At 43.3% G+C, this 27,642-nt stretch overlaps 1 protein-coding gene across 1 annotated transcript in view; it reads left to right on the top strand.

Moving 5' to 3' along the window:
* Positions 1-27,642, top strand: part of CFAP221 (cilia and flagella associated protein 221) — an 87,584-nt gene that overhangs the window by 28,853 nt on the left and 31,089 nt on the right. The window contains exons 7-13 of the mRNA XM_068544023.1: positions 12,677-12,780; positions 19,027-19,186; positions 21,351-21,471; positions 21,555-21,666; positions 21,938-22,046; positions 25,398-25,485; positions 27,260-27,349. Of these exons, the coding sequence (XP_068400124.1) occupies positions 12,677-12,780; positions 19,027-19,186; positions 21,351-21,471; positions 21,555-21,666; positions 21,938-22,046; positions 25,398-25,485; positions 27,260-27,349 (784 nt within the window). The remainder of the gene's footprint in view (positions 1-12,676; positions 12,781-19,026; positions 19,187-21,350; positions 21,472-21,554; positions 21,667-21,937; positions 22,047-25,397; positions 25,486-27,259; positions 27,350-27,642) is intronic.

The following is a 27,642-nucleotide window of genomic DNA, read 5'->3' as shown; positions in this document are numbered from 1 at the left end:
ACATCAAACCTCCCTGACACTTTGATTCTTTATCAGTCTTTGCCTCTAACACTGGTCTAAGCCTAGTCTAAAAAGAGTGTGGCGTTTAATTCTATAAGGGCAAAAGAATAATTAGACGCCTATTCCCTGAACGTTTCTTTATGTGAATTTGTGCTTGTCTTTATTTGACTATATCATTACGGATCATGGGTCCACTGTGCTTCTGGATTCAGGCCCCAATCCCAGTGAAGTGAATTGTGTCTTTGAAAACAAGATAAGCAGCCTATGAAAGTTCACAAGAACATAAATCATCTGAGATAAAAGAGCATACTTTGAAATTTGAAACATAATTTACTCTCCACTCTTTGTATCTTTTCAAATTGTGGCCCATTCGTTTGGGGGTTTGGGGGTCTGGCTTATCCGGCAACTAATCATTATGTCTGATTTCTTTCTGTTTTTGTTGGTCACATTCTGAATACAGCAATGTACATCTCAAGCTTAAAGGAAAATAACTGGCCAGGCCCCAGATTCCCCCCTTTCTCTCTACATGCATGCCAGGACTTGAGGGGAGGTGGGTAACATCTGAGAAAAGGTCTTGGGACTTTATAAGCCTTTGTTGCTGATGGGCTAATTAAAGGACACGTCTTTCAAAAACCTCAAGAAATAAAGCACAGAGGGATCAGGGTTTTTTGTTTGTTTTTTGTTTTGAATTTTATTTTATTTATTTTTTTATACAGCAGGTTCTTATTAGTTATCCATTTTTTACATATTAGTGTATATATGCCAATCCCAATCTCCCAATTCATCACACCACCACCCCTCCCCCCCTCCCCCCCGCCACTTTCCCCCCTTGGTGTCCATATGTTTGTTCTGTACATCTGTGTCTCAATTTCTGCCCTGCAAACCGGTTCATCTGTACCATTTTTCTAGGTTCCACATATATGCGTTAATATACGATATTTGTTTTTCTCTTTCTGACTTACTTCACTCTGTATGACAGTCTCTAGATCCATCCACTTCTCTACAAATGACTCAATTTCGTTCCTTTTTATGGCTGAGTAATACTCCATTGTATATATGTACCACATCTTCTTTATCCATTCTTCTGTCGATGGGCATTTAGGTTGCTTCCATGACCTGGCTATTGTAAATAGTGCTGAAGTGAACATTGGGGTGCATGTGTCTTTTTGAATTATGGTTTTCTCTGGGTATACGCCCAGTAGTGGGATTGCTGGGCCATATGGTAATTCTATTTTTAGTTTTTTAAGGAACCTCCATACTGTTCTCCATAGTGGCTGTATCAATTTACATTTCCTCCAACAGTCCAAGAGGGTTCCCTTTTCTCCACACCCTCTCCAGCACTTATTGTTTGTAGATTTTCTGATGATGCCCATTCTAACTGGTATGAGGTGATACCTCATTGTAGTTTTGATTTGCATTTCTCTAATAATTAGTGATGTTGAGCAGCTTTTCATGTGCTTCTTGGCCATCTGGATGTCTTCTTTGGAGAAATGTCTATTTAGGTCTTCTGCCCATTTTTGGATTGGGTTGTTTGTTTTTTTAATATTGAGCTGCAACAGCTGTTTATATATTTTGGAGGTTAATCCTTTGTCCGCTGATTCGTTTGCAAATATTTTCTCCCATTCTGAGGGTTGTCTTTTCGTCTTGTTTGTAGTTTCCTTTGCTTTGCAAAAGCTTTTGTTTCATTAGGTCCTATTTGCTATTTTTGTTTTTATTTCCATTACTCTAGGAGGTGGATCAAAAAAGATCTTGCTGTGATTTATGTCAAAGAGTGTTCTTCCTATGTTTTCCTCTAAGAGTTTTACAGTGTCCAGTCTTACATTTAGGTCTCTAATCCATTTTGAGTTTATTTTTGTGTATGGTGTTAGGGAGTGTTCTAATTTCATTCTTTTACATGTAGCTGTCCAGTTTTCCCAGCACCACTTATTGAAGAGACTGTCTTTTCTCCGTTGTATATCCTTGCTTCCTTTGTCATAGATTAGTTGACCATAGGTGCGTGGGTTTATCTCTGGGCTTTCTATCCTGTTCCATTGATGTATATTTCTGTTTTTGTGCCAGTACCATATTGTCTTGATTACTGTAGCTTTGTAGTATAGTCTGAAGTCAGGGAGTCTGATTTCTCCAGCTCCGTTTTTTTCCCTCAAGACCGCTTTGGCTACTCAGGGTCCATTGTGTCTCCACACAAATTTTAAAATTTTTTTGTTCTAGTTCTGTAAAAAATGCCATTGGTAATTTGATAGGGATTGCATTGAATCTGTAGATTGCTTTGGGTAGTATACTCATTTTCACAATGTTGATTCTTCCAATCCAAGAACATGATATATCTCTCCATCTGTTGGTATCATCTTTAATTTCTTTCATCAGTATCTTATAGTTTTCTGCATACAGGTCTTTTGTCCCCCCTGGTAGGTTTATTCCTAGGTATTTTATTCTTTTTGTTGCAATGGTAAATGGGAGTGTTTCCTTAATTTCTCTTTCAGATTTTTCATCATTAGTGTATAGGAATGCAAGAGATTTCTGTGCATTAATTTTGTATCCTGCAACTTTACCAAATTCATTGTTTAGCTCTAGTACTTTTCTGGTAGCATCTTTAGGATTCTCTATGTATAGTATCGTGTCATCTGCAAACACTGACAGTTTTACTTCTTCTTTTCCAATTTGTATTCCTTTTATTTCTTTTTCTTCTGATTGCCGTGGTTAGGACTTCCAAAACTATGTTGAATAATAGTGGTGAGAGTGGACATCCTTGTCTCGTTCCTGATCTTAGAGGAAATGCTTTCAGTTTTTCACCATTGAGAATGATGTTTGCTGTGGGTTTGTCATATATGGCCTTTATTATGTTGAGGTAGGTTCCCTCTATGCCCACTTTCTGGAGAGTTTTTATCATAAATGGGTGTTGAATTTTGTCAAAAGTTTTTTCTGCATCTATTGAGATGATCATATGCTTTTTCCTCTTCAGTTTGTTAATATGGTGTATCACATTGATTGATTTGTGTATATTGAAGAATCCTTGCATCACTGAGATAAATCCCACTTGAACATGGTGTATGATCCTTTTAATGTGTTTTTGGATGCTGTTTGCTAGTACTTTGTTGAGGATTTTTGCATCTATATTCATCAGTGATATTGGTTTGTAATTTTTTTTTTTGTAGTATCTTTGTCTGGTTTTGGTATCAGGGTGATGGTGGCCTCATAGAATGAGTTTGGGAGTGTTCCTTCCTCTGCAATTTTTTGGAAGAGTTTGAGAAGGATGGGTGTTAGCTCTTCTCTAAGTGTTTGATAGAATTCACCTGTGAAGCCATCTGGTCCTGGACTTTTGTTTGTTGGAAGATTTTTAATCACAGTTTCAATTTCATTACTTGTGATTGGTCTGTACATATTTTCTATTTCTTCCTGGTTCAGTCTCAGAAAGTTATACCTTTCTAAGAATTTGTCCATTTCTTCCAGGTGTCCATTTTATTGGCATAGAGTTGCTTGTAGTAGTCTCTTACGATGCTTTGTATTTCTGTGGTGTCTATTGTCACTTCTCCTTTTTCATTTCTAATTTCATTGATTTGAGTCCTCTTCCTCTTTTTCTTGATGAGTCTGGCTAATGGTTTATCAATTTTGTTTATCTTCTTAAAGAACCAGCTCTTAGTTTTATTGATCTTCTTTGTTTCTATTTCATTTATTTCTGCTCTGATCTTTATGATTTCTTTCCTTCTACTAACTTTGGGTTTTGTTTGTTCTTCCTTCTCTAGTTCCTTTAGGTGTAAGGTTAGGTTGTTTATTTGAGGTGTTTGTTGTTTCTTGAGGTAGGATTGTATTGCTATAAACTTCTCTCTTAGAACTGCTTTTACTGCATCCCATAGGTTTTGGATCGTCGTGTTTTCTTTGTCATTTGTCTCTAGGTATTTTTTTATTTCCTCAGTGATCTCTTGGTTATTTAGTAATGTATTGTTTAGCCTCCATGTGTTTGTGTTTTTTACGTTTTTTTCCATGTAATTGATTTCTAATCTCATAGCGTTGTGGTCAGAAAAGATGCTTGATATGATTTCAATTTTCTTAGATTTACTGAGGCTTGATCTGTGCCCCAAGATGTGATCTATCCTGGAGAATGTTCTGTGCGCACTTGAGAAGAAAGTGTAATCTGCTGTTTTTGGATAGAATGTCTTATAAATATCAATTAAATCTATCTGGTCTATTGTGTCATTTAAAGCTTGTGTTTCCTTATTATGGATGATCTGTCCATTGGTGCAAGTGAGGTATTAAAGTCCCCCACTATTATTGTGTTACTGTCGATTTCCCTTTTTATAGCTGTTAGCAGTTGCCTTATGTATTGAGGTGCTCCTATGTTGGGTGCATATATATTTACAATTGTTATATCTTCTTCTTGGATCGATCCCTTGATCATTATGTAGTGTCCTTCCTTGTCTCTGGCAACATTCTTCATTTTGAAGTCTATTTTATCTAATATGAGTATTGCTACTCCAGCTTTCTTTTGATTTCCATTTGCATGGAATATCTTTTTCCATCCCCTCACTTTCAGTCTGTATGTGTCCCTAGGTCTGAAGTGGGTCCCTTGTAGACAGCATATATATAGGTCTTTTTTGTATCCATTTAGTGAGCCTGTGTCTTTTGGTTGGAGCATTTAATCCATTCACGTTTAAGGTAATTATTGATATGTATGTTCCTATGACCATTTTCTTAATTGTTTTGGGTTTGTTTTTGTAGGTCCTTTTCTTCTCTTGTGTTTCCCACTTAGAAAAGTTCCTTTAGCGTTTGTTGTAGAGGTGGTTTGGTGGTGCTGAATTCTCTTAGCTTTTGCTTGTCTGTAAAGCTTCTGATTTCTCCATAGACTCTGAATGAGATCTTTGCCAGGTAGAGTAATCTTGATTGTAGGTCCTTCCCTTTCATCACTTTAAATATGTAATGCCACTCGCGTCTGGCTTGTAGAGTTTCTGCTTAGAAATCAGCTATTAACCTTATGGGAGTTCCCTTGTATGTTATTTGTCGTTTTTCCCTTGCTGCTTTCAATAATTTTTCTTTGTCTTTCATTTTTGCCAATTTGATTACTATGTGTCTCAGTGTGTTTCTCCTTGGGTTTATCCTGTATGGGACTCTCTGCGCTTCCTGGACTTGGGTGGCTATTTCCTTTCCCATGTTAGGGAAGTTTTCAACTATAATCTCTTCAAATATTTTCTGAGGTCCTTTCTCTCTCTCTTCTCCTTCTGGGACCCCTGTAATGCGAATGTTGTTGCGTTTAATGTTTTCCCAGAGGTCTCTTAGGCTGTCTTCATTTCTTTTTATTCTTTTTTCTTTATTCTGTTCTGCAGCAGTGAATTCCAACATTCTGTCTTCCAGGTCACTTAGCCGTTCTTCTGCCTCAGTTATTCTGCTATTGATTCCTTCTAGTGTAGTTTTCATTTCAATTATTGTATTGGTCATCTCTGTTTGTTTGTTCTTTAATTCTTCTAGGTCTTTGTTAAACATTTCTTGCATCTTCTCGATCTTTGCCTCCATTCTTTTTCCAAAGTCCTGGATCATCTTCACTATCGTTATTCTGAATTCTTTTTCTGGAAGGTTGCCTATCTCCACTTCATTTAGTTGTTTTTCTGGAGTTTTATCTTGTTCCTTCATCTGGTACATCTGCCTTTTCATTTTGTCTATCTTTCTGTGAATGTGGTTTTTGTTCCACAGGCTGCAGGATTGTAGTTCTTCTTGCTTCTGCTGTCTGCCCTCTGGTGGATGAGGCTATCTAAGAGGCTTGTGCAAGTTTCCTGATGGGAGGGACTGGTGGTGGGTAGAGCTGGCTGTTGCTCTGGTGGGCAGAGCTCAGTAAAACTTTAATCCGCTTGTCTGCTGATGGGTGGGGCTGGGTTCCCTCCCTGTTGGTTGTTTGGCCTGAGGCGACCCAACACTGGAGCCTACCGGGGCTCTTTGGTGGGGCTAGTGGCGGACTCTGGGAGGGCTCACGCCAAGGAGTACTTCCCAGAACTTCTGCTGCCAGTGTCCTTGTCCTCACAGTGAGACACAGCCACCCCCCGCCTCTGCAAGGGACCCTCCAACACTAGCAGGTAGGTCTGGTTCAGTCTCCTACAGGGTCACTGCTCCTTCCCCTGGGTCCCGATGTGCACACTACTTTGTGTGTGCCCTCCAAGAGTGGAGTCTCTGTTTCCCCCAGTCCTGTCGAAGTCCTGCAATCAAATCCCGCTAGCCTTCAAAGTCTGATTCTCTAGGAATTCCTCCTCCCGTTGCCACAGCCCCAGGTTGGGAAGCCTGACGTGGGGCTCAGAACCTTCACTCCAGTGGGTGGACTTCTGTGGTATAAGTGTTCTCCAGTTTGTGACTCGCCCGCCCAGCAGTAATGGGATTTGATTTTATTGTGATTGCGCCCCTCCTACCATCTCATTGCGGCTCCTCCAGTGTCTTTGGATGTGGGGTATCTTTTTTCGTGAGTTCCAGTGTCTTCCTGTCGATGATTGTTCAGCAGTTAGTTGTGATTCTGGTGCTCTCGCAAGAGGGAGTGAGAGCACGTCCTTCTACTCCGCCATCTTGAACCAATCCTCAATAGAGTTTTAAATCGAGGGATCAGTTTTAAAGAGAAAGTCAATAGGGAAGAAGACGGCCGTGCTAACAGTGAGATGTTCTTAGCTCTTGGCTGCTATTAGAGACCGAGAAGAGAGGTATAGTATTGCAGTTAAGGGTCCTGGGGTCCTGGCTTTAATTTCCACCTCATCTCTTATTAACTGCATGTCCTTGGATGGCCCTACAGGTCAGTTTATTTGTCCATGAAATGGGCATAGTAATAGTACTCACCTCACAGGGTTGTTAAGAGGGTTAGCTGAGGGGCAAGCACAGTGTGACCGGGACATATGAAGGGCTACTACCAAAAAGAGAAAAAAGACTTAAAAATTGCCAAATTATTATTCCAACCAGAAATGGGGTAAGGTAATCATTCACTAAAGGAGAAATGAGACGAGGAAGAGAGAATGCTGTTTGGGTCTGTTTTTTCCTTACTGCTGTGTAACAAAACACCCTACAAGTAGTGGCTTAGAGTAACAGCAGTCGTTTGTTTTGCTCCTGGATCTACTATTTGAACATGGCCTGATGGAGAAGCCTGCTTTGCTTCGTGCAGAGTTAGCTGGGGGCTCAGAAATCCACTTCCTGAGATGGTCCACTCACACTCTGGCCATTTTCTGGGCTCAGCTGGGTGGAGGGCGGGAGCCTTGGTTCTCTCCACGTGGGCCTCTCCACAGGCTGCTTGGGCTTCCTGAGGGCATGGCAACGAGGTGAGTATCCAGGAGGAGCGAGAGATGGCAGTTTCCCGGGCGTGGCCTTTAGAAAGCAGTACGGCATCATTCCACTGCATTCTAGTAGCTGAGTGGCCAGAGAGCCCAGATTCCAGGGAAGGAAACCTCTCAATAGAAGAAATGTTGAAGAGTCCCTAGACTTTTTTGTTGTCGTTTGTTTGTTTTTTAATATTTATTTATTTATTTATTTGGCTGTGCTGGGTCTTAGTTGCCACGTGCGGGCTCTTAGTTGTGGCATGCAGGATCTAGTTCCCTGACCAGGGATTGAACCCGGGCCCCCTGCATTGAGAGCACAGAGTATTAACCACTGGACCACCAGGGAAGTCCCAATAGATGTGTTTTTAAACTGCCATAATATGTAGTCCCAAAGCTTGCTCAGACTTGATTTTCCCATGAGTCTTCTGTACATTTGGAAGGGAATGGATGTCACACCAACATCATTGCTGTCCACATCTTCTGATCTATAAATGGTTCCTGTATCAGTGAGTAGTTGACAAAGGAGAAGTCCTGCTAAATTGACATGTTATAGTCTATGTTATAGTTTAAAGTATACATATGTCTCTGTGGGAAGGCTTCCCTTTATCTTGATGGTGTTTCTCTCAAAGATTTGTACATGTGTAATAGCTAATGATTAATTTATTGTGCTGTCTGAATCCAGCATCTTGTAATAAGTTAGCATTTGTCATGCTTATTATTGTTACCGAACCAAACTTGGGTCTGCTCACCCATGTGCAGCAAAGCCAATCTACTGACACCGGGTCGTGGTGAAGGAAAGTGCAGCATTTATTGCAGGTGCCAAGCAAGGAGTCCAGGCAGCTAGTGCTTAAAAGGGCCAAACCCCTTGAAAGCTTTCAGGGAAAGTTTTTTTAAAGACAGGGTGAGGGAGGGGGGTTGTGGGGTGTGTGATCAGCTCGTGGGCATTCTTCTGCTCGGCTGGTGGTGCGGTGATTGGGAGTCAGCGTCATCAACCTTCCAGTTCCAGTGAGTCTGGGGTCTATGTGCTTGTGGGCAGCGTGTAGTTAACTTCTCCCACCTGGCGGGGGTTTCAGTATCTGCAAAACAGCTCAAAGGACATGGCTCAGAATATTCTCTACAGCCCTTGAGGAGGAACTAAAGGTCCTTGAGATTGTATAATGGCTAAACTATTATTGTTTTGTGTTGCTTGACGGTTTTCCTTTCTTTCTGCATTTTCTCACTTCTCTTATTAAATTTACTCTTTGGAACTCAGGGAAGGCCTAGGAGGCTACAGGTTTTCTACAGCAAAGAGGCAGGTAGAGGACGTGAGTGGGGGGGGGGGGTGTCTGTTCTGGGAAGGCCCCACGGTGTCCTGCTCACTTACATTATCAGTTATGACCATAATTCTCTAAGAAGGAGTCCAGCGCTATTGATGGCAAGATGGTTCACTCATTCCACTCTCTAAACATTGAGACTTTTTAATTAGGGAGGAAATTTGATTTTATGTTATATACAATAAGTTCACAAGATCATTCATTCTCTCAAGAAATCCTTGATTACTCCTGAGACAAACACAATGTGAGATTTTAGGATAAATGATAAAATAAGATCAGAGTAAAGTAAAAACAAATGTTATATAATTTACTAGAAATTACTATGGTGTCTGGCCCTCTACTTGCATTTATTTAGAGAAGGGACAAGAAAGAAATTTGAGTTTATATTAAGTTATTTTATAATATTTACTTTCTATGAGGCAAATTTATACTCTTTTCTTCTAATAGGCACAGAGTTTGTACATGACCATAATATAAGTCTAGTATTTAAAAGGTGTGGGTTGGATTTTACTAAAAATAAGGAATAATTCTTTAAAAATACTTAATATATTTTTATACATAGCCTTAGCATGTTTGATTAAATGTTTAAATACTAAAGTAGCAGGGGACTTCCCTGGTGGTCCACTGGTTAAGACTCTGCACTTCCACTGCAGGGGGCGCAGGTTCAATCCCTGGTCAGAGAAGTTCCGCATGCCTCGCAGTGCGGCAAAAAAAAAACCACATAAAGTATCAGGGATAAAAGTTGTCATTACCTCCGAAAGGACTAACTTCTGTCTGCTTTCCTATTTTAATTGACTGCTTTCTATAAGTTATGGAAGAACTCTTAATTCAGGCTCCAATTTGCATCTGAAGATTAATAGGCATAAGATATGTATATTTATTCACGTTTCTTCACTGCAGATCAGTTTTAATTGTATTTAGCAATGGGGATTCAGTTGATAATTTTTAAGTTCCCCCAGAATTTAACGGTATTCTGTTTCCTGACATATGGAAAACTTCTAAAAAAAATAAACTTCATATTTGCCAAAAGTGCTCTTGACCCAAATTAATCTAGACTGTCCTTGATTTATGGTGAAGGAAGCCAGCCACACTAATTTGACATCCGTGATGTGAACAGCAGCAATGAAAGCAAAGGTCAGTGCTTCCACTGAATTTGCCTTCCTTGCCCTGCTGTGTCTCTTTCTGAATCAAGGCCCTTGGAATTTTGCGCCCTTAAGGAACTGTTTGTTTTTCCAACTGATTAATGCATCAGGAACTTGGCTTCATGTAATCATCATTAAACAAATGCTCTGACACTTTTTCTATGGGGATTATCAGAGCTCTGAAATTAGCTACAGATTAGGCATACATAAAAAGCCCTAGCAGTTTTTGTTTGTTTGTTTTAGTTCAGGAACATGCAAGCATTCAGCTTCTAGCAGGAGACCCCTGAGCAGCTGCTGGGGCAGCTCTGAGCAGACCCCCGGGGGTACTAACTGGAGGGGCAGCTCTGAGCAGACCCCGGGGGTACTAACTGGAGGGCCACGTAGCCCAGGTGGCCTGGGAGTCACTGGTCTATCTTCAGGGACCAGGTTCGGGCAGCTTCATGCTTCACGTTGACCATTACCCAAAGCTGCTTACATCTTGAGAGGCATGTGCAATTTGTAATGTTAGTTTTATCTACCCAGTGCTGTAAAGGACCTGATGCTTAGTGGGGCCTGAGTGTCTGTTAGGCTGAATTGCCTTGAAAATGTAACGACTTTTATGTACCCTGTATTTCCGAATTAGAAAGCATCTCAGAGTGTTAAGATGGATGAACTGATACTTCTAGTAGAGCCTGATTTAGGACAGAGTCTATGAGTTTGGTAAGACAAAACAAAACAAACAAACAAAAAAAACTATGAAGTATTCATCTCACTGTTGGCTGAAGTGAGTACTCTGTATAATGACCCTTATCTAGAATTTATATCAGTGGATGTAATTGCCAAAATGAATATCTAGAATTTCCAAATTAATAAGAGAACAGAACAACCCAATAGAAAAATGGGCAAAGAATATGCACAGGCAGTTCATAGGAGAGGAAACCCAAATGGGTACCCATGAGTAGAAGCTCAACCTCAAAGAAATGAAAATGAAAATAAAATGAGATACCATTTCACCCCCATCAGGTTGGAAGAAGTTAAAATGTCTGAGAATGCTGTGCTGGTAATCAGATGCTGCTTGTGGAAGGATAAATTGGTCCAAGTGTTTTGGAGGGTGTTTTGGCTGTATGTAGTAAAGCTGATATTTTCACTTTGCTGCTAACCAGTAATTCCACTTCTTGGTTATAGCTAGAGCAGCTCTGGTCCAGATGCATAAGGAGCCCCACCCAAGGACTGTCCTCACCACATTGCAGTAGTGAAAGGGTGCAAACAACCTAAACGCTTTCAGCACGAGAGTAGAGAAACAAGGATGATGTCGTCATACAATGGACTACTCGTCACTGGTTAAATCGAAAGAACAGAACTTCATGGGTCAACCTCAAAAGCATAGTGCTGGGCAAAACTAGCACGTTTTAGAACCATATTGTTGGAAACAAATAATAACTATTATACATTTTATGGGTACATACATATGCGGTGATACTATAAAAATCCATGGATTGATGGTGAATCCAGGTGCGGTCACCCCTGGGAAGGCAGGAAGGAGCAGAGGTCCAGGGAGAGGTGGGCAGGGAGCTTCAGCTGTTCCGCGGTGTTTTATTTCTCTAAGAATATGACATGGATTTACCCAAAGCAGAAGATTTAATAGAGGTTGGTAGTGGATAAAGGGATCTTTATTTTATTCTTCTCAATATTTTTCTTTATATTTGGAATATTTCAGAAATGTTTAAAAGATAATGAGTTTAAAGCCAAATAAAAACGCTCTTGGCATCGTTTTTCAAACCATGTTTGCACTATTACTGTATCCCCCAAATTCCTCCTGACAAGGGGTGATTTCACTTTGCTCCAGCAAATACTCGTTGGGTTCCTCTGTGCAGGACTCTGGGGCTTGGCTGAGGCTGTGCAGGAGAAGCCAGTGGACTCGGCTGTGCCTTCATGGGACTTGGAGCTCCCAGGCAGCCGGGCGCTGGCCGCTGAGGGTGTGGGCCGTGATGGGAAAGCCCACAGCCAGCCCGGCGGGGACGGGCACCTCCCAGAAGGCAGCACGAGGGCTGCCCAAACCCCCTGCGATCTCGCTCTCCCGGAGTTGGAGCCGGGCGCGAGGGGCAGCGCAGCGGGCAGGGGGTCCTCGGAAGGCGGACAGGTGGGGGCCGGCGGCCGGGCGGGCTGGGCGTGCAGAAGGGCGCGCGCAGCCCCGAGAAGAGGGAGGAGCTGCTGGAAGGGGCCCAGGTGACCTGCCCCCGCCCCTCGCGGGATGCCACCGATCGCCTGGAGGGTTCTGTTCTCCCGCAGACTCGGGCCGCCCGGCGCGCCCCGCAGGAGGAGGGGCCGTCAGGGGAAGCGCAGGGCTCTCCAAGAAGAGCAGGTGGCCTTGTCCCCGTGAGAGCATTTCTCTCCAGCTCCTCTGCTGGTTTGCAGCTTCTAACCAAATAGCCTCCAGCATATTTCGGCCAACGAAACCCACCGTGTGGTTTCTTCAACACGGGCCAGTTCCAGGCGCTGCCGGGGCCAGGGCTTCCCAGGCTGTCCATGACGCCTGCTTCTGCGGCGTCCCCAGGCTCCCCGGGGCCCGTCGTGTGGCAGAGACGCCCTTTGCCTGGGACTGAGCACCTGCAGGTTAAAGCTGCCCGGCTCGACAGGTGGCAGACAGAGCTGTCGTCGGGACAGTGGACCTGCACTGAATCCTGGTTCTGCCGCTAGCCAGCTGTGTCCCCTTGGGCAGGACAGGAGCCTGCGCTGCGCCTTGGTTTCCTCTTCTGTCAGTGGAGAAATCATCTTACCACCTGATAGGATTAGACTAGTTTACTGTCGGCTAGCTGGCACCCGGGAATTATTGTGTGAGCGTTGACTGTCCTCATGGTTGTGATTGTTTATTACATAACCTGAGTTTCTTTTCCTTGATACCAGAAGATCTAGTTAAAAAGAAAAATAATATTTTCCGTTTTTCTTTCCTTTTCTTTTTTTTTTTTTTTTGCAGCAAAAGCTATGTGATTCCTTTGCAATGCAGTTGCCCTGTAGATTTTGAGTTTCATGTTGCTTTGGTTCGGTCTCATCAAGCCTTTACTGTTGAGCCAACATCAGGTAAGGAGAATTAATTCTCAAGTTGCCAGAGTTCTCAGATCGAAGATGATTTGGAAAGTAGCTCTCAAGTTATGGAAAAGAATAAGCCACATTTGAATATATTATTTTCAAATGTGTAAGAGTAACAGACTTTTTACATGTCTGACATAATGTATATTGGAACTGGAAATTTGGGAGTAAAAACAGTTTGGGATAATCTGTGTCATGCAGATAATTTATAATAATGTCCAGGTAAATTTCTCCCAGAGTCAAAACTGGGAAATCAGAAGTTAATCCATTCTAATTCTAGTATTGACTCTTGGTACATCCTTGGTTTTGTAGTCACCTTTAATTCAGGTTCAAATAAAATGAGAATATTATTTCTTTCCAAGCCTTCAGAATCTTAGTGAAGGGTCTAAGGAATTTGTCTCACAGGTGGCGTGGACCATCTGTCTTTGCACACCCCAAAGGATATAGATCCCAAAGATGCTCTGGACCTCTGAGAGTGAAATCTCCACCTGAACTGATTTCTGCTTCCCAGTTTCTGTCTCTTGACGTTTAGGTTTCAGATTTAAATATCTGCCCACTGTGATCTGCTGTGAATGCTAAAATAGTTTTGTGTTTATTTTGTATTTTTTTCTTATTTTTGAAGTATAGTTGACACATAAAATTATTATCTTTTTAAAGTGTACAATGTGATGATTTGACGTATATACACATTGTGAAAGGATTCCTTCATTGAGTTAATTAATGTATCCATCACATCACATAGTTACTTTTTTTTTTTTTGGTGAAACATTTAAGTTCTACTCTACTCTTAGCAAATTTCAATTATACAGTATGATGTTACCAACTATAGTCACCGTGTTTTACATTAGGTCCTCAGACCTTATTCACCCTGCAGTTGGAAGTCTACACCCTTTTACCAACCTCTCCTTTTTCCCTCACCCCTCAGCCCCTGGAAATCACTTTTCTACTCTCTGTTTCTAAGAATTGGACTTTTTTTCTTTTAGATATGCATATAAGCGATACCATGCAGTCTTTGTCTCTGTCTGGCTTATCTTACTCAGCATAATGCCCTCCAGGTTCATACATATTGTCGTAAACGGCGGGGTTTCCTTCTTTTTTAAGGCTGAATAATATTCCATTGTATATGTGTACCACATCTTTTCCATTCAACTGTTGATGGACACAGATTGTTTCCATACCTTGGATATTGTGAATAATGCTGCAATGAACATAGGAGTACAGCTATCTTTTCAAAATAATGATTTCATTTCCTTTGCATATTATACCCAGATGTGGGATTGCTGGACCATATGGTAGTTCTATTTTTTTAACGTTTTGAGGAACCTCCATACTGTTCTCCGTAGTGGCTGTGCCAGCTTGTATTTCCAACAGTGAACAGGGCTCCCTTTTCTCCACACCCTCACCAGGATTTGTTATCTCTTCTTTTTGATAATAGCCATTCTAATAGGTGTGAGGTGATATCTCATTATGTTTTTTATTTGCATTTCCCTGATGATTAGTGTTGTTGAACACGTACCTATTGGCCATTTGTATATCTTCTTTGGAAAAATGTCTATGCAGGTCCTTTGCTCATTGAAAAAATTGGGTTATTTGGGTTTTTCTGCTATTGGGTTATATGAGATCCTTGTATATCTGGGGTATTAATGCCTTATTGGATATGTAGTTCACAAATATTTCCTTCCATTTCATAGGTTGCCTTTTCATTTTGTTGATGGTTTCCTTTACTGTGCAGAAGCTTTTGAATTTGATATAGTCTCACTTGTTTATTTTTGCTTTCGTTGCTTTTGCTTTTGGTATCAAATCCCCAAAATCATTGCCAAGACCAGTGTCAGGGAGCTTTTTTCTGTGTTTTGTTCTAGGAGTTTTATGGTCAGGTCTTACATTCAAGTCTTTAATCCACTTTGAAATCATTTTTTTAAATGTTTTAAATTTTTATTGAAATATAGTTGATTTACAATGTTGTGTTAGGGTAGGGTGTACAGCAAAGTGATTCAGTTATACATTCATATATATATTCTTTTTTAGATTATTTTCCCTTATAGGTTATTACCAACTATTGAGTAGAGTTCCCTGTGATATACAGTAGGTCCTTGTTGGTTGTCTGTTTTATATACAGTAGTGTGTACATGTCAATCCCAAACTCCTAAGTAATCTGCTTCCCACATTCACTTTTGTATGTGGTATAAGATAGTGGTTCAGTTTTGTTCTCTTACATGTGGCTGTTCAGTTTTCCCAACACTATTTATTGAAGAGACTGTCCTTTCCCCTGTGCATGTTCTGGGATCCTTTGTTGCCAATTAATTGACCACGTATGCATGGGTTTATTCCTGGGCTCTCTATTCTTTTCCATGAATCTATTTATATATTTTTATGTCAATATCATTCCATTTTGATTACTGTAGCTTTGTGATAGGATTTGAAATCACAAAGCATGATGCTTTAGCTCTGTTCTCTCCCAAGATTGTTTTAGCTATTCTGAGTCTTTTGTGATTCCATACAAACTTTAGGATTGTTTGTTCTATTTCTATGAAAAGTACCGTTAGAAGTCTGATAAGGTTGCATTGAATTTGTATATCTCTTTGGATAGCATGGACATTTTAACGATATTAATTCTTCCAATCCATGAACATGGAATATCTTTCCATTTATTTGTGTCTTCTTCAATTTCTTTCATCAATGTCTTATAGTTTTCAGTGTACAGGTCTTTCACTTCCTTAGTTAAATTTATGCCTCATCACAAGAAGAATTTTTTCTTTTCTTTTTATTGTATCTATTTGAGATAATAAACGTTAATTAAACCTATTGTGGTCATCGTTTCACAAATATGTAAATCAAACCATCATGCTGTGTACCTTAAACTTATACAGAAATGTATGTCAATTATTTTTCAATAAAACTGGAAAAAATTTATTCCTAGGTATTTTATTCTTTTTGTTGCTATTGTAAGTGGGATTTTTTTTTTTGGTTTTTGTTTTTAATTTTTATTTTAGTTTTGGCTGTGTTGGGTCTTTGTTGCTGCACGTGGGCTTTCTCTAGTTGCGGCGAGCGGGGGCTACTCTTCATTGCGGTGTGCGGGCTTCTCATTGCAGTGGCTTCTCTTGTTGCGGAGCACGGGCTCAAGGGCGCGCGGGCTTCAGCAGTTGTGGCATGCGGGCTCAGTAGTCGTGGCTCGCGGGCTCCAGAGCGCAGGCTCAGTAGTTGTGGCGCACGGGCCCAGCTGCTCTGCAGCATGTGGGATCCTCCCGGACCAGGGATCGAACCCATGTTCCCCGCATTGGCAGGCGGATTCTTAACCACTGTGCCACCAGGGAAGTCCCCAGTGGGATTGTTTTCTTAATTTCACTTTCTGATGGTTTGTTGTTGGTGTATAGAAACACAACTGATTTTTCTATATTGATTTGTATCCTGCAACTTTACTGACTTTTTAAATTAATTCTAACAGGTGTTTTTGGCAGAGTCTTTAGGGTTTTCTGTAGTTTTCTGAAGCACCGTGCCTGGGATCTGGGAAGATAAAAGAGCTCTGGGGCCTGTTGTCTGCCTTAGGGGCTTGCAGTCTAGTTGGGAGACTGGTAGACATAGCAGGGTGACAGCTGGGGTGGCACCCGAGGACCGCAGGGTGATGGAGTGTCGGGGGTGGAGGCTCTTGGGGGTGGAGCGTCAGGAGGAGTTTGCTGTAACACGTAGGCTGACGCAGGCTTTGAAGTTTTATTTATTGAGCTGGGAACACCTGTAATGAGCAGGCGCTTGCTTTGGTGAGACTTAGTAGGGGAGACAGACGGCAGAGAGATGGTTTCAGGGGTGGGAATCAGCAGCTGAAAGAAGACTTGGAGGAAGGGCTTTCCAGGCTGGGGAACGGCGATGCCAAGGCCCTGGGGTGCCGGAGCCCGTGTCTGGGGATTGGAGCAGAGGCCGCTCTCCTCCACGTGAGCCCGATGTCCCCGTCGCTCAGACAGCTCCTTGTGCTTCACTTGCCTCCCCAAGGCTTGCTCTGTATTCATGCCACGACTTGAGAGTTTATCTTCACTTGCTTATTTCTTTTTGTTTGCTATCCCGACTAGCATGTAAACCCTGGGAACTCCGGGACTTTGCTTTGTTTATTGCTGTATCTCAAGTGCCTAAAAGAGTGCCTGGCACCCAGCAGTGCTCAGTGAATGCTTGGATGGCTGAATGAAAGGGCTGTGCGGTTGGCACAGAGAGCAAGGCAGAGGGTGGGCCAAGATTCAGAGGCCATGGATGGGAAGGGGGTATGCCAGGCATTTATGAGGGTGTGTACAAGGCCTCTGCAGGGACCATAGAAAGACCCGATGCACCGGGACAGAGGGAACCACCTAGAAAGCAAACCAGAGAGCCTTCAGTGGAAGTCAGAAACATTAGCCCCTCTCACACTTAGGGCATTGACCCACCCTCCCTCCCTGCCTTTTATTTTCCTTTCCATGTTTGTTGAACACTTACTGGGTTCCAAGTGCTGCTGGCACCAGAGATACAAAGGAGAAATAAACATCGTGTGATATCTGACTTTGGAGAGAACAGTCATCCATCCTGAAGATTTGAAAGGAGAGAATCAAATTACACAAAAATATAGGGAACTGAATAATTTGGACACAAACTTTTATGTGTGTTCCTTGCTTTTCCTTGTGGCTTACAGCATGAACATTGACATGTGGGAATGAGCTTAAAGATTATGGTTTTGGGAATTCACTTCTGAGTTAGCAACGCTGATTGATAAGTATATGTTTATATAACTGACACAATCGAGTTATTATTATAAAGGATTAAGGTAGTAGTTGGATAAATAAGATCAATGTAAACGTGCAGAAGTTGATTCACGTGTATTTAATGAAAAGACTATATAAAGATAATAGAAATACTGGTGTTTCTCATGGGAACAGTGTATTTGTGTGTGTGTGTGGTGTGTGTATGGTGTGTATATGGTGTGTGTGTTTGTATGGGGTGTGTGTGTGTGGTGTGTGTGTGGTGTGTGTGAGTGTATGGGGTGTGTGTGGTGTATGGTGTATGTGTGTGTATGGTGTGTGTGTGTGGTATGTGTGTGTGGTGTGTGTGTATGGGGTGTGTGTGTATGGTGTGTGTGTGTGTGGTGTGTGTGTGGTGTGTGTGAGTGTATGGGGTGTGTGTGGTGTATGTATGGTGTGGGTGTGTGTGTATGGTGTGTGTGGTGTGTGTGTGGTGTGTGTGAGTGTATGGGGTGTGTGTGGTGTGTGTATGGTGTGTGTGGGGGGTGTGTGTGAGTGTATGAGGTGTGTGTGGTGTGTGTATGGTGTGTGTGTGTGTGGTGTGTGTGTGGTGTGTGTGTGGTGTGTGTGTGTGGTGTGTGTGTGGTGTGTGTGAGTGTATGGGGTGTGTGTGGTGTGTGTGTGGGGGTGTGTGTGAGTGTATGGGGTGTGTGTGTGGTGTGTGTGTGGTGTGTGTGTGTGGTGTGTGTGAGTGTATGGGGTGTGTGTGGGAGTGTATGGGGTGTGTGTGTGAGTGTATGGGGGTGTGTGGTGTGTGTGTGTGGTGTGTGTGAGTGTATGGGGTATGTGTGGTGCGTGTGTATGGGGTGTGTGTGTATGGTGTGTGTGTGGTATGTGTGTGTGGTGTGTATGGTGTGTGTGTGTGGTGTGTGTATGGTGTGTGAGTATGGTGTGTGTGTGGTGTGTGTGTGTGTGGTGTGTGGTGTGTGTGTATGGTGTGTGTATGGTGTGTGTGTGTATGGTGTGTGTGGTGTGTGGTGTGTGTATGGTGTGTGTGTGTGTATGGTGTGTGTGGTGTGTGTGTGTGTATGGTGTGTGTGGTGTGTGTGTATGGTGTGTGTGTGTATGGTGTGTGTATGGTGTGTGTATGGTGTGTATGGTGTGTGTGTGTGTATGGGGTGTGTGAGTGTATGGGGTGTGTGTGTGTGTGTGTATGGGGTGTGTGTGTATGGGGTGTGTGTGAGTGTATGGGTGTGTGTGTGGTGTGTGTGTGGTGTGTGTGTGGTGTGTGTATGGGGTGTGTGTGAGTGTATGGGGGGTGTGTGGTGTGTGTATGGGGTGTGTGTGAGTGTATGGGGTGTGTGTGAGTGTATGGGGGTGTGTTTGTGTGGTGTGTGTGTGGTGTGTGTGAGTGTGTGGGTGGGTGGGTGTGTGTGTGGTGTGTGTGGTGTGTGTGTGTGTGTGTGTGTGTGTGTGTGTGTCAGCCTCTTTGCCGGGACTTGGCAGGAAGAGAACGCATCACGTTTTCTCATGTCTTTCCTCCCAGGAATAATACCAGCGAACGGGAAGATGGATGTGACAGTGACGTTTACCCCCTTTCAGTGTGGGATCGCACAGATAAAAGTGCAGCTGTGGATTTCACAGTTCAACTCTCAGCCGTACGAGTGTGTCTTCACTGGCACGTGCTACCCCAACATGGCTTTAAAGTACGGCCGCCTCGGGGGGCTTCTGTGTATTCTTCAAACTTTTTCAAAACCCCAGGTCTTCCTTCCTTTCATTCTGTGTTTCTTGTAGCAGAATGCCATCAAAAGCGTACTTAATATGCCTGAAACTAATATACTGTTTTATGTCAATTCTATGTCAGTTTTAAAAACTTATTTAAATGATGAACCTTCATAAAATACACTTAAGATACAACAGCAATGCAGAGGATATCTCTGCACTTGTAGCAGTAGTTGCTTCTGGCAAGAGGGGAAGAGATGACTGAGGAAAGGAAAATGGCACAGTATAAACCCCAACCTTGGAAAACCCTTACAAATATTTTGAAAATGATAAAGAAAAAGTTTGATTTTCTCCTCTCCCCTTCATGCACAGGTACACATCACACAGTAACATCATTAGGCATATTAAATAAAGTGGAGTAACAATCTAGTATCAGAATAAGAACTAGCTCCATGGTTTATTATATATTTATGTTATTATTTTTTTTCTAAAAAGCCAAAGCAGCTTAAGTCAACTATAGAATATTCGTGTGGCCCGCTGAGCCCAAATCTTGCAAGTTCCCACGGTGGAACTAAATGAGTCAGCCGATGAAGGAGTAGCGTTGGATGTAAATGGAAACCAGCGCTCATTCTCCTGGCGTCAGTTACTGGCCGAGCAGAACGCCACTGGCCAGCTCGCGTCACGCGCTGCGACACTCAGACCGCCTCCTCGGCGCCATCGCCTGAGGGGGATGTTGACTTGTCCCTCTTTGACTCTGACTTCCACAGACGTGTTCATACATACGATGGCGCATTGCGCGGCCCGAGTTCCGTGCAGGAGCGGGAGCAGACCTTTTCTAACTGATGTTTTGGTTTCCCAACTGGAGTTTAATATCTTGTTTAGAGCACTCTTGATGTTTTCAAGGACTGTGTCTCCCCAGGCTGCAGGTGGGGCTAGAACAGACATTCCACCAGCAAGGAGAAAAATGACCCAGCTGCAGTGTGTTCTGGAGGCGTCATAGGTTGCTTTTTTGTTTCAGAGTTGGGTGCATGATGGATGCACTCACATATGTCCTGACTTTGGCACTGCCAATCCCACATAACTCTTTAGTTTCTCGTTTTCTCATTTCCATCCTTAACACTAGCAATTAGACTTCCTAAGGAGACTGGGTTTTTTGCCGTTGCTGTTAATTTTCATTGGAGTGTGGTTGCTTTAGGAGACTGGTTTTTAACACCCTCAGAAATTTGGGGTTGTTTCCCAGATATTTACGGCAGAGGTGGTATCAGAGCTCTGTTGAGATGCAGATGCTGGGCCACAGCTCACTCGTCCCTGCACCTCACAGCGCGTCAGTCAGTGTGGACAGGTTCTCCCGTGCCGTGACCTTTCAGGACCCTCACAAAGGCCACGTTAAGTTTGGGATCGCAGGCCTATGGCCCGTGTTGTGCAGTGGGGCCGGGTCAGTAGGCGCTAGGCCAATGCACCTGGCATGTCAGAATGCATGAATGGTCGCAATCTCTCCTCTTACCTCTGTAACGTCATGGACACATGTCATCCCACCAAACACGTGTTCACACATTCTTGCTTAAGGAAATGCTTTCATGGGTAGCATTTATAAACATACGTGATTCTACTACATCTCATGATAAATGAGCAGTTTCTGCAGACATGGAAGCAGCCATGTCTATACCTGCCTATGTTTAAAGCAGTTTTCATTCACAGTAAAGATCTCAAACGTTAACCTGAATCACTTTATTTTAAAGATCTTGCTACAAACGGGGCAAAATTATTCTTTTACTAGGAACATAAATCAATGTAAGAGTTTTTAAATGTGGTAAGTAAATATAGCTGTGGAAAACCAACAGGCCAGAAATGAATTATGCTGGACGCTGAGAGCATTTTTCAGCCTGTCCTGTTTTCCACTTGCTATGTTCTTTGAGAACATAAGGAAAACAGCCATCGAACAGCTGTTTGTATATGATTATGCTCTGGTATCCTGACCTTGCGTTTATTTTAGTAAACCACTGTTTTAGCATTCAGATTGATTTTTAGTTTAGATATAGTATTGATATTTAATGGAGTGTAAGTCATGGTATTATTGGAAAGAACTAAAATTAGGAGCCTTGAGTTGTTGCATTACATACTAATTTAATAATCTGTTTTCAACTCTAGCTTAGAAGAATTTGAAAGATTAAATACTCTTTCTAGGAAAGTAGTTGTTCCTCCAGAAAAGGCAAGGACACATGTACATTTTCACCGACTGCCAGCAAAGGCAAAGCCTCCCAAGATTAAGGTAAAGTGGGCGTTATGTGAACCACGATGGAAGAAATGACAGAGAAGGCAAATAATGACTTTTCCCTCCTGTTTTGGTCTCAGGAAATCGAATATCAGAACTTGAGATTTCCAGTAGATTTATCGAATCCATTTGCTGTGGCAACTGTTCTAAACCAAGAACCAGGAAAATTGAAGATTAAAGAATTAAGAGAAGGTAAGCAGTTGGTCCTCCATAAGTCAGCCCCTGGGCAGAATCTGCAGCAGCAGCAAAACTCAGTTAGATCGCTGTTATGTTTTGCCATTAGAAATGTGTTTTTCTCTCAGCCAGTGATTCTGATTTGATTACTGGTATAATCGTGTTTGCTCCCTCCCTCAGTTTTTTTGTTTTTTTTTTGTTTGTTTGTTTGTTTTGATTTTTTAAATTTTTTCTTTGTTTTATTTTTTTTGTTTTTTTTTTAAATTTATTTTATTTTTTCCTCCCTCAGTTTTGGACCAAGGCACTGAGGTTTCAAAAACAAGACAGATGAAGGAAGCACTGTTTGAACAGAAGGTCAGACAGGACACTTACGAAGAGCTCAAAAATCACCTTAAGTGGTAAATATTGCGCAATTATTTGCATCAAGTGACGGTGTTTTTGGTAATGGCTTTTTATCCATGAGACACAATGAAATGTAATACCTTTTTATGCCCTCTGAAAAATTTGATTATTCTCTCCCTTTAATGGACCTTCTGTTTCAGAGTAAAGTTTCTATTGGGAATAAACTAATGTGACCAAACCATGCTGCTTCCTAAGCATGACCAGTGGCAGAGCCAGAGTGCACCCCGCTTGCTCAGGACCGATCGGGGTGACAGGCACCCCGGGTCTCGCCCCGTCACCGCTCCCCCCACCCCGAGCCCCCTGTGTCCTGGGCTGTGTGCCCCAGAGGCCGTCCGGGGACCCCGGCAGTGCAGGCTGGGGTCGGGGAGGCACCCGGCGGAGGTTTTCAAACTCAGACGCGGGGCTTCTTCTTTGTGCTCCTGCAAACAAGATGGAACCCTTTTTACAAATTTTTACCATATCACACCAGGCATATCTACGTGTACAGATTCAGCTGAAGTAACTTTAGAAACTCTTAAACTGAGTTCAAACAGAGACTCCTGGAGGGACTTCCCTGGCGGTCCAGTGGTTAAGACTCTACGCTTCCACTGCAGAGGGTACGGGTCCGATCCCTGGTCGGGGAACTAAGAGCCCACATGCCGCCCAGACAGGCCACGCGCCCTGAGCTCTGGGGCCGGCCCAGGTGTCCCCACCCTGCCACCCCCTCAGGAGAAACAGCCCCTTCTGTGAATTCACAGAATCCTGTGTGAGTCTGTACTCGGGGTCTGGCCTCAGTTGAATAGGGTGTATGCCAGGTTACCCAGGACCATTTAAAAAAAACACTCTTTCCCTGTTGTAAAAAAAGTGGACACGTTGTCATTTTAGAAACTTGAAGGTTTTTTTTTGAGTGTAGAAGAGGAAAAAAAAATCACTGTTAGTCCAGTGACCACTGTTAACCCTCGTGTTTTCCCTTCCACCTATGCTTCTTTGTAACAGACTCGAAATCACATCCTAAATTTTGTTTTTTGTTTATTTATTTATCTATCTATTTATTTATTTATTTTGGGCTGTGCTGGGTCTTCGTTGCGGTGCACGGGCTTCTCATTGCGGTGGCTTCTCTTTGTTGTGGAGCACGGCCTCTAGTAGTTGTGGCTCAGTAGTTGTGGCACACGGGCTCAGTAGTTGTGGCACGCGGGCTCAGTAGTTGTGGCGCATGGGCTCTAGAGCACAGGCTCAGTGGTTGTGGCGCACGGGCTTAGTTGCTCTGCGGCATGTGGGATCTTCCCGGGCCAGGGCTCGAACCCGTGTCCCCTGCATTGACAGGCGGGTTCTTAACCACTGTGCCACCCCAGAAGTCCCTAAATTCACTTTTGATCATGTGTTGTTCACTTAATACTTTCTCCCTACTTTTTTGTTAAAAGATTTTAACCCTGCCAGTAAGAGGCACACACACTGATGTAGGGTCAGTGGTTAACGCCACACGCATGCACACGCGCACAAATGCACACGTGCAGACACACCTTTTATCCCCCTGAGCCCTTTGTATAAATTTATTTATTTATTTTTGGCTGTGTTGGGTCTTCGTTTCTGTGCTAGGGTTCTCTCCAGATGCGGTAAGTGGGGGCCACTCTTCATCGTGGTGCGCGGGCCTCTCACTATCGCGGCCTCTCTTGTTGCAAAGCACAGGCTCCAGACGCGCAGGCTCAGTAGTTGTGGCTCACGGGCCCAGTTGCTCCGCGGCCTGTGGGATCTTCCCAGACCAGGGCTCAAACCCGTGTACCCTGCACTGGCAGGCAGATTCTTAACCACTGTGCCACCAGGGAAGCCCCCCCTGAGCCCTTTGAAAGCAAGTTGCAGGTACAGGTGCCATGAAGCCTCACCCCTAAAGGTTTTAGCACGTAGCTCCTAAAAGCAGGGACGTTCTCCAACATCACCATAATCACTTCCAAGAGGTTTACCATTGATGAAGCACCAAATAATCAGCCTATGTGCAGATTTACCTTGTTGTCCCAGTAATGACTCTTATACCAGGGGGTTTTGGTTTTTGGAGTGGGGAATCCAAGGTCCAATCAAAGATCATACAATTTGTGTGTAGTTTTCATGTCTTTTTAGTTTCCTTTCATCTAAGACAGTTCTCCAGAACTTTAAAAACCACAGCTACTGTACTTTTTTTTTTTTTTTTGGCCGAGCCGTGCAGCTTTCGGGATCTTAGTTCCCTGACCAGGGATCGAACCCGCGTCCTCGGCAGTGAAAGCCGAGAATCCTAACCACTGGACCGCCGGGGAACTCTGCTATTATATACTTTGAACACGTATTGGACTCCATGATGGGTACATTACATACCAGAGGTGTTTTAAGTGTGATAAAATTCACATCACATAAAATGAACCATTTTAAAGTGTAGAAGCCAGAAGTTCTTAGTACGTTCACGGTGTTGTGCAACCATCACCACTTATTTCCAGAACATTTGCATCCCTCCAGAAAGGAAGCCCGTCGTAAGCATGAAGCAGTCACGCCCCGTCCTCTTTCCCCAGCCCCTGGCGACCACTAACCCACTTTCTGTCTCTGTGGCATTGCCCCTTATTTCATATGAATGCAGCCGTAGAACACGTGGCCTTCAGTAACTGGCTTCTTTCACTGATCGTGTTTCCAAGCTTCATCCACGTCACAGCACCTGTCCGTACTTCATTCATTTTTATGGCTGAATAAGATTCTATTTTGTGGACATACTACATTGTGTTTATTCATTCATCAGTTGATGGACACTTGGGTGGTTTCCACCTTTGGGCTATTTTAAATAATGCTGCTACGAACATTTATATACAAGTTTTTGTGTGAACTTATCTTTTCAGGTCTCTTGGGTGTATGCGTAGGAGAGGAATCGCTGGGTCGTACGGTAATTCTATGTTTAACTTTTTGAGAACGGCCCAGCTGTGCTCTACGTGGCTGCAGCATTTTACATTCCCGTCCGCAACGTACGAAGCTTCCAGTTTCCCACCTCCTTGGCAATTCCTGTTATTTCCCTCCGTTACGATTGTTGTCACCAGCATCATCATGAATCGTCATAGCCACCCGAGTGGGTGAGCCGTGGTCCGTCGCTGTGGTTTTGATTTGCATTTCCCTAATGATGACTAAGGTTGAGGATCCAGGTTTTTTTATTCATAAATATTTTAGTGTGTGTCCCTAGAAGATGAGCTTCGTCTTGTGGAACACATTATTCACCCTCGTTGTGTCGCTGTGGTCTCTGCAGCTTCTCTACCCCACGGTGCGTCCTCCCTCTTCAGCTGTGCAGTACAGCTAAGACGCTCCATCCTGAAGTTGACTATGGTATTCTGATGGGTTCTGGAAGCTGGTTTTTTTCTCCCCAGGCAGGTACACCTCGGTCAAGATCACATGTCCTTTAAATTTAAAAAAGACCTTACTGAGGAGCGGCAGAGAGTAAACAACAAATACAAGGTCAGAAACACTGCTAATTCGATGTCATTTATTTCACTAAATATTGTGAATTCCTGCTGTATGCAAGATGTCACATAAGGAGAAAAAACCTTACACTTAAGTAGGGAGGGGAGGCTGATAGCCAGCCCACGGTTAACTGTAAATCGAGGCTGCCTGTGACTGTCACCGAGACCGCTGCTATGCAGTGTGGGGCTTCCGAGTCCAGCTAGCAGAGGACTCGTCTAGCTGGAAAGCTTCCCAGAAGACACGGTATAAGTTTGAAAAGTAGTAAAGAGGAGAAAGGCGTCCAACTTAGAGGCAGGGAATGGCTCCAGTTCGGGCTGGAATGCTGGGCATGAGCTGCAGAGCACGAAGGTAAGAGAGACCCAGAGACGGTGCCCAGGAGCGAAGCCAGAGCCAGGTCCAGACCAAAGGCGGAGGCCGAGCCCTGTGGCAGGAAACCGAGCAAAAGCGAGAGGGAGGGAGGGTGCAGAGCAAGTGGGCACGAGAGCGGCACGGCCCAGACCCTCGGGGGCGGCGACTTCTTGCTCAAGGGAGACGGCCAGTAATGCTAAATTCTGAAATGTTCATCGTAAATGAGTAGAGTCTAAATAAAGGTACAAGAAGTTTCCCTCCTCTTTCATCTAACAACGCATTTGCCAATCCCTTCTTTAAATTCCCTCTATTTTATTTGACTTTTAGTCGTCATGGAGGTCTGGGTCTCTCCCCACGGAATCTGTATTTTGAACCTAAGGTCCCCAAGTCTCACACTCAACCTCCGGCTGCATGCAAATCGGACCGGACAGCTCACCGCCCTGGTGACAATCATAGACATCTGTTCTTTCTTGTTTTCTTTGACTGCAGTAGAGTTGATTTACAATATTGTGTTAGTTTCATGTATACAGCTCAGTGATTCAGTTACACACACACACACACTCACACACACACGCACACACATCTATTCTTTTTCAGATTCTTCTCCCTTAGAGGTTATTACAAAATATTGAGTGTAGTTCCCTGTGCTCTCCAGTATGTCCTCTCATTTTCGAGTAGGGTGTTAATGTGGTGGTCGGATTTCTTCCAATTTAGTCTATAAAAATGTTTGTGAACAGCATACCTGAAAGCCAAGCTAGTTTTAGAAGTTACCTAACACACAAATAATAAAAACCACAGAGAGGCAAAAGCTAACGCAGGTTTGCAGGTGCACGGCCCTCCCGCCGTGGAGGCAGGTGTGGGGAGACACTGCCAAGCCCGGCGGCCTTCCTGGGGGCCACCAGGCAGTGCCAGTGGCTCCGGGGTAGGGAAGATGGCTCGGGGGCCAGGGAGAAGGCGGCGGGGGACACCTAGCCACGGAAGGGACAGACCCCCCACTTCCACCGCCCGGGAAAGCGAAGGGATCACGTGCCTTTGTTAAAACCTGATACTTGGATCATCGGCTCTGAGGAGCTTAAAGCTTCCCTGGGAGGTTAAATTTCTTTTAAAAGAAATCTCTCTACTCCCGTGTCACACGGTTTCTTTCCTAAGATCCATTCTGTGAATTTTAAATGGCTCAGAAATAATGTCCAGAGACTATCCTCTAATTGTAAGAAGAAGGTATTGGGTTTGTGCTTCTGTAGAAACTTTCCATGTTTAAACAGTAAGTGTACTTAAAACAATCATTTTAACCACCACTCCCAGCGGAACTTCATGGGTGGATTGGACCAATGGCTTAATGGGTTTCTACCAGTTTCAACGAGAAATACAGTTGTGTGCCTTTGTATTCCATTTTAACATTTTTGATGATTGAAAACCCCAGCTAGATAGAGGAGATCCTGTTTTGGATGACGAATTCCAGCGACTCAAGACAGAAGTTCACCCGAAACGGGTTGTACGCGACCTGGAAGAGGTAAGTAACTTTCTTTTTTGGAATCTAATTATCAGCAGCTCTTTATATGCTTATTTTTTAAGCATATAAACAATTTTATAGAAATCTTTTTACCAAGAGATTTTTAATAGTTTTTAATTTGCTTACCTTTCGGAGTGTTTTTTCTTACGACGTATCCACAAGTCAGGCATCAACTTGTAATTAATGTTTCCCTTGAAATTAACAGCCTTGTATATGGGCCCCTGCTTCCCACACCTCCGATTTCTCCTCTTGGTCTCCTTTGTTCTTCCCCTTTGCTGCCCATGCCCCTGTCC

The sequence above is a fragment of the Eschrichtius robustus genome, chromosome 5 (genome assembly GCF_028021215.1).
Source record: "Eschrichtius robustus isolate mEscRob2 chromosome 5, mEscRob2.pri, whole genome shotgun sequence".
In the NCBI taxonomy this organism is placed as follows: Eukaryota; Metazoa; Chordata; class Mammalia; order Artiodactyla; family Eschrichtiidae; genus Eschrichtius; species Eschrichtius robustus.
The sequence above is the reverse complement of the archived record's forward strand: the minus strand, read 5'-3'. Positions and strand labels throughout refer to the sequence as shown.